We start from the raw sequence: 7637 nt of genomic DNA on the forward strand, positions 1-7637 counted from the left end.
AGACACCGGGTGGAAGCACAGGGGGCAGCGTATAGGGACGCGGACAGCATTTTAAATGTCTCCATTCCACTTGCATTTAACTTCCAACTCCAGGCCTGGCCCATGTGGCTCAGTGGCTGAGCGTTGACCTATGAACCAGGAGGTCACGGTTTGATTCTTGGTCAGGGCATATGCCGGGGTTATGGGCTTGGTCCCCAGTGTGGGGCGCGCAAGAGGCAGCTGATCCATGATTCTCTCTCATCATTGATGTTTCTATCTCCCTCTCCCTTCCTCTCTGAAATCAATAAAACTATATTAAAAAAATGAATCAATAAAAATATATTTAAAATAAATTCCAACCCACACTGGCAAATGCCTGCAGACACTCCATTGAAGGCTGTGCACAAAACTCAAGTCCACGGAGCCTCACTGTCCTTCCCGACCTCGTCCTGCTCCCTATTCACTAGTCATCTCTGCTCCTCACCGTCTCTCAGAGACAAAACGTGGTGAGTCTTTGACTTGCTCCTTCCCGTGGTCCGGTTTACTCTGGAATCAGGTTCTGATCAATTGTTCACTTGCACCACGGTTCCCGTTGCTTCTCTCCACCGTTCCCAGCGCCCTCGCCGAGGCCCTTTCCAACCAGTCGCTGTGGGGTTACCGTGAGTCGTCTCCAGGGTCTCCCGACCTCACCTTCTTTCCCTCAGGCCATCCTCCCTCGGCTGCTGGAAAAACTTCCCCTAAACATTGTTTACACGTATAATTACTCTGACTCAGAAAATCTGAAATACGCTTTGGCACCACCTGAAGTCAGGTAATTGATGGACAGGGTTCGACTGCGCCCGGGTTATTAAGTGTGGGATGTAATTGTTACCCAGGCAGCAGCCATCCTCTGCTCACTCCCACCCTCTCTGGCGCGGCTGCCTGCTTCTCTGCGGAAAGGATATGGAAAGTCTTTGAAGTTATAAAAAGTCTCTATACTGTTCTTGTATTACACTGGCATCTACTCTCCAGCGTCTCTCATTGCACGGGGCTCAAAATAGGAGCTTCGTGAAGTTTACTGCTGATTCCGTAAGTATTTATGGAACAGCTTAAATACGAGCGAGGGTCTAGCGGCTTATCCCGGTCCATGTGGCCTCTCTGGAAATGTTTCACCAAACATCTGCAACAGTAATCCACTGAAGAAAACATTCAGGAGTGACCGTAATAGAGCCAATTCCTGCTCTTCAGCTCCCAGCATCATGGGAGAAAGGACATCACACTCCCGTGAACTACACAGACGCTGCAGATATCTCATCTGTTTTCTGACATCGGGTAACAGACAGCACAGGGCTGGGCCCTTAAGAGAAATACATCATTCTCTGTTGGGTGGTGTTTTTCAACTTGCAACAGAGAAAAATTAAACCCAATCGAACTACAGCTGCCTTGCTTGGTAGAGAAAAAAGAGACAGGAGTTTAAGATACTCAAGTGAGCCCGGCTGGTGTGGCTCAGTGGTTGAGCGTCGACCTATGAACCAGGAGGTCACAGTTCAATTCCCTGTCAGGGCACATGCCTGGCTGTGGGCTCGATCCCCAGTGGGGAGTGTGCAGGAGGCAGCCGATGATGTTTCTCTCTCTCTCCCCCTCTCCCTCTCCCTTTCTCTCTGAAATCAATTAAAAAAATACACATTAAAAAAAAAGATATTCAAGTGAGTGGAATCTGTGGGACAAGGTACCAGGAAGGAGGGAGCTGCAGAGGAGCTCAAGGACACTACCGGATGCTTGGATGTTTGTGCAAATCCTGAGCTGGACGTGTGCAGGCCGGACTTGGGAGGCCGGCAGAGAAGTCGCAGCCGTGGAAGATGCTGGAGCTCTGACCCACAGAACGGGACCTCGCGCCATCAGGGCGCATAGCGCACAGAACAGCCCCGTTTTAGACCCGGAAGGCGAGGTCTTCATGGTAGCAAGCCATGCTGGTGCACGCAATAGACTTTATTCACAGACTTGTTGGACTGCTCTCTAGTCGTGCTGGTCACGCTCCAAAGAGAGAAATACTTATAATGAAGAGTGCCTCAGATGTTACGCATTTGAACTTCTCCAAGCAGCTGATGAAACCAGATAAATTGTCATTGCAAAGCAGGCTGGGTAAAAGCCACTGTTGTAAGAACACAAGACCAGCCTGTGGATTAGGCGGAGGGTCGTCATAACAGGCTGTGCGCTGTCTAATGGGTTTAAAATGCCACGTTGGGCAGCAGAGGGTCGGGTCAGCGGCTTGTCCATCCTGACTCATGCGCTGTAGGCAGGGCAACTCGAATGAAGCTGCACACAGCGCAGGTGGCTCTCGGCACAGGCGCAGGGGTCGCACACGGGAGCAGGAACAAGCATATGCGTCAGGGGGGAAATGGCAGAAATCAGCCCATCAGGAGAAAGCGATTAGAGCACGTCAGTCAGTGTTTGTAGAGGAAAGCAGAAGCTGACGTCTGGAATGGCAGAGCCCACGGAACAGCTTGCTCTGCCACAAGGTGAAATCAAGGCTGCCGTCTCCCATCACAGTGTCAACAACGCTCACTAGAGTCTGCCAGGCAGGTTCACACGCCGCACGCGAGGCCAGTTCCAGGGCAGGTGCACAGTCTACAAGGAAGAGCTCTTCACCCTTCTGACTGGTCACCGGCTACAGGCCTGAGAGCTCCCACAGGGGCCGGTGCAGGGGTCCTGGTGGCCGCTCAGCCACGGGAGGTGGAGGTTGAGTCACGGCTCCGACATACATTAAGGAGTGGGAGCGCCTTGTTAGGGGCCCACAGCTGCTAACTGGCTAACCACTCCCGCCTCTTGCCCTCACTCTCCGCCACTGTAATGTCATTTAGGACACCAGGATTTTCTCTTGTCCACTTAGGTCTGTATGCACCCTCCCTCCCTTTCCACAGCTCTCCCGCTCCCCAGGCCTTCTCACTGGTGAGATGCGGTATTATTGGTAGTTGCGCGATCAACAACACTTGCCGAGCGCGTTCCATGGGGTAGAGCAGGGGTCCTCAAACTTTTTAAACAGGGGGCCAGTTCACTGTCCTTCAGACCGTTGGAGGGCCGGACTATAGTTTAAAAAAACACTATGAACAAATTCCTATGCACACTGCACATATCTTATTTTGAAGTAAAAAAACAAAACAGGAACAAATACAATATTTGTATTTGCATGTGGCCCGCGGGCCGTAGTTTGAGGACCTCTGGGGTAGAGGCTGTCCTGAGTGTGACACGTGCCTGGCCTCCGTCTTCACAAGCGCTACAGGTCATTCTACCATCGTCTCCGTAGCACATGTCATAGTCCTTCTGCTTCAGGCCACCCGCTTTTACAACACGCCCGCCTTGACTTCTGGGTGCGATCACCTGGTTAGGCAGGAATTCAGTGACTGTGTGAGCGGCCTGCAGTTCTGTGCAAGTTGCTTCTGTAAGCTGCCATCAGGCTCACTTTCAGCACCTCCATCCGTCTGTGGGACTGAGGATGGTGACAGGTGTGATGTGATCTGCAGTGAGAAGTGTCTGTTTGGTCTTGCCTCTGTCCTGGCACACGGCTCCTGAGGTCCCTGGCATTTGCTAGGGGTCGAGGCTGCATGGGTGTCTCCTGCTGTGCACGGGAGCGACTCTGGGGGCACCCAGGGACTGGGACATGGAGTCAACGTGATCCGAGGATCGGAACTTTCAGGCCCACCCCTCCCCACCTCCCTGCAGGCGAGCAGCTGGAGGCCGAGCTCCGTCACCCACGGCCGATGGTTTGGTCCCGCAGCCTGAGCCTCCACACCGACCCACAGGACAGGGGCGGAGCTCCTGGGCTGATGGACCACAATGTGTCCACGTGCTGTCCTCCGGCCGGATCCACGGGCAGAGGCCCCTGCGTGGGCCTTCCTGTGCTGCTCCCCCAACTGAGCTTAGTCGCTGTCTCCTATCTGTGCGACACATGCGTAACCAGCCAGCCAACAGGCTTCCGGGGCTCTGTGCGCTGCTCTAGCAGATTCACTGAACCCAAGGAGCACCTCGCTCTACAGCCGGTGGGTCAGAGCAGGGGGCCCGGGCTTGTGGTTGGCATCTGAAGTAGGGGCTGAGCCCTTAACCTGAGGTCCCTATGCTCTTGGGAAGACAAGTGTCCAAAGTGAGTTGAATGTAGGACACCTCCTGATGTTGGGGAACCGCTGGATGTGGGGAAAACCCCCAGACGGGAACTGGGTCAGAATTTAATTGTCATCTACAATAATGGATACAGCTATTTCTAGGGACGTGAGTCTATCTATAGACGTTCAGTAAAGACTCTGGGTGCTGAGTGACACAGGGCGGAAGCAGTGGGGTTGGTTGTAGGAGGGTCTGTACTGAGTGACACAGGGCGGAAGCAGTGGGGTTTGAGTTCTTACAAAGAGACCCTGTGGGTACCCACATTATGACTGCTTGGCCATTCTCAATTAAGGCCACCGTGGGCAAGAGTGACAAAACTAATGGAAATGAAAAATTATGAATAGGTATAAGCAAACAAATCCATAAAGGATGACAGCAAATTGATCCCTGTTTTGCAGATGTTAAGACGTGAGAATAGGAAAAGAGAACCTCAGGAGTCCTGCTACTTCATTGGGTTTGCTGCTATAGAAAAAGCATATTTTTCTTGCATATAAATCAACATCCAACAATACCATCTTCCTTGCGGGAGAAATCACCATTGGGGACGTTCACAATACATAACGCGCCTCAGGGACTTCTCAGATCACGTGGTCACGGTCGACGGGGTCTATTTTCCTCCGCGCCCTCTTGAGGATTTAGCAGAAACAGTGACCTCCCAGTTCCCTCATAACACATCTGGCCGAGTCCACAGGTCCCAGGAGCACTAATAAGCAGCCCCTGAAGGAAGGACGGGCCCATTCCAAGTAATAATCGAGCGTAACCACAAACAGCAATGAAAAACCGCACTTTTAAACAAAGTAACTTAAAAATGACTTCCTGTTGGACTTATGAAAATGAACACTTAACACTCGAATACACTGTTACCCTTTTTAAAGACGACAGCTGCTGAGGTATTAAAATTAGCTCTCCGCGGCTCAGGCTGGAAAGGAGAAAGGCCACTGTGTGCACCAAGCACAGGCCTCTGGCCAGGATAAAAGCCGGGGTGGGCAGAGTGCATTCCAGTGGGGGGAGCGTTCAATTCCACTCCATGTCAGCCGATGGCATTTTTCCACGACGGCTGAACCCCAGCATGTGTCAGGCGGTTAAAATTACACCTAAATGTGGAAGCTTTGCTGTTATTTTAGAGGTAATCCAGGAAGCAAAGCAGAGCCCCAAGTTGCCCCTGCGTTTTTAGCACGGAAGGCTTTCATCTTCAGTCACAGGCACGCTTTTACTGTTCTAAGGTCTGGATGTAGTGCCTCCTCTTTTGTGCATGTTTGAAAGTTTCCGGAATAAAAGTAAAACCAGCAACAACGAGAGAACAGCACAGTGACGAGTGTGTGTTCCCAGCCACTGTGCGTCCCTCGCACAGGCCTTACCAGTCTCTGCGCCTGCAGCTCCTCCCTCAGCACCCGGTCCTCCGGCAGCACGTCACACAGCAGGAAGTAGCTGTCCTGCTCTTCTGTGAGGAGAGAAATCAGTGAGACAATATTTACCATTTTCCCCAGGCCTTACTCCTTAAAATATGTGTGTCTATATCTTTATCCACATCTAATCTATATCCATAGCCTTATCCATATCCATATCTATTCTATATCCATATCCTTATCATATCCACATCTAATCTATATCCATATCCTTATCATATCCATATCTAATCTATATCCACATGTATATCTAATATATATCCATACCCATATCCATTCCTATATCCTCCATATCTATATCCATACCCATACTTATATCCATATTTACTCTATATCTATTTCCATATCTATATCCTTATCCATATCTAATTTATATCTATATCCTTATCCATATCCATATCTAATCTATATCCATATCTATATCCATTACCTATATCCATATCTATATCCATATCCATGTCCATACCCATATCTATTATCTAATCTATATCTATATCCATAACCATATCTATATCCATGTCTATATATCTATATCTATGTCTATGTCTATATCTATATATCTATATCTATATCTATGTGTGTGTCTATTGAGAGCTCTCCTCTGAAGTATTGGTCTCTTAGCTTTATTGAAGTTAGGCAACAATAACACAGCAGTTTAATTTGGATTGGTAGTAGGAGGGTCTATAGCAGTGGTTCTCAACCTTCTGGCCCTTTAAATACAGTTCCTCATGTTGTGACCTAACCATAAAATTATTTTCGTTGCTACTTCATAACTGTAATGTTGCTACTGTTGTGAATCATCATGTAAATATCTGATATGCAGGATGGTCTTAGGCGACCCCTGTGAAAGGATCGTTCGACCGCCAAAGGGGTTGCGACCCACAGGTTGAGAACCGCTGGTCTATAGGGTCAGTGCTGAGTGACACAGGGAGGAAGCAGTGGGGCTGGCTCTCGGGGAAGTGAGAGAATTCTGATTTGAGGAAGTGGGACTCCCCCTTTGAATTCTGGGTCCCGGGAAAAGGCGGCAGCCCCGAAGCGCACTGACCCAGCGGAGCGGTGGAGTTGATTCGGATCACGCTGCAGAAGTCGGTGATGGGCTGCTCCCTGAACCTCCTCCTCCAGTACAGGATGTACCTGGGCAGGCAAAGAAAAAAGGTGGTGAGGAGACTCAATACAGCCCTTTAACATTTAATTATCCAAAGCCACAAAGCGAATGTTGACTGAACACTGCTAGACAATTTATACATCGAAAGGCAGAACATTGTAGAAGTATAAAATAAGTATTTAATAAAGTGAAATTACCCCGTAAAGGCATGGAAATGATTAAACTCGACTATCCTCAAATTCAATAAACAGCCATATGGGAAGTTAAAAATCAATTATTTTATGTGATAATGAAGTTTTTCTGAAATCACACTTAATTTATATGAATTAAAAATGTACACATTTTCCAATCAATGGAAAGTTGGGTGTCTATCTTAACACATCAAAATAACAGATGTCATGATAATAATGGGATGAGAAGTCAGCCAATGTCTCTATAACAAGAGAAAAGAGCTCCAAAAAAGTTCCGTATGTGTCTGATGTGTGGTGAACTTGGCCTTTGGAAAGATGGTCAAGTTTTAAAAAATATTTTAAAAAATTTATTTATTGATTTCACAGAGGAAAGGACATGGAGAGAGGGATAGAAACATCAGTGACGACAATCATTGCCCGGCTGCCTCCTGCACGCCTCCCAATGGGGATCGAGCCTGCAACCTGGGCATGTACCCTGACTAGGAATCGAACCAATAGGTCGACTCTCAACCACTGACTGGCCGGGAAAGACGGTCAAGTTTTGAATTCTTCTATCTAATGGGCAGAGTTAGAGGCACACAGGCTGATATGCTAGTAAAAGCAGAACATAACACCAGACCTGCATGTCTGATGCAAGAGGGAGGGAGAGGACAGAGGCAGCCCGCTGTCCATCTCCCCATGTGTCTAACAGGCGTATACTGGCAGCGGCAGTCCCACTCAGGGACTGGGACCAGGAGAATGCGGTCTCCTTCAGGGGAGACAGGAGTGGGAATGTGGGCTCCATAGTCGACAGTGTCACGTGATGGCCGTTCGTGCCAGTTC

At 49.0% G+C, this 7637-nt stretch overlaps 1 protein-coding gene across 1 annotated transcript; it reads right to left on the bottom strand.

Annotated features, from left to right (window-relative positions):
• Positions 1–3346: 3346 nt before the first annotated feature.
• On the bottom strand, positions 3347–6653 carry LOC106696034 (zinc finger protein 277-like; the record flags this gene model as incomplete). Its single annotated transcript, XM_023749384.1, has 3 exons — positions 3347–3445; positions 5472–5554; positions 6565–6653. Coding segments are annotated over 3 exons (265 nt in total), but the record flags the coding sequence as incomplete, so codon positions are not given.
• Between the last annotated feature and the right edge of the window lie 984 nt (positions 6654–7637).

This window comes from Myotis lucifugus, unplaced genomic scaffold (assembly GCF_000147115.1).
Source record: "Myotis lucifugus unplaced genomic scaffold, Myoluc2.0 scaffold_7467, whole genome shotgun sequence".
NCBI lineage: Eukaryota > Metazoa > Chordata > Mammalia > Chiroptera > Vespertilionidae > Myotis > Myotis lucifugus.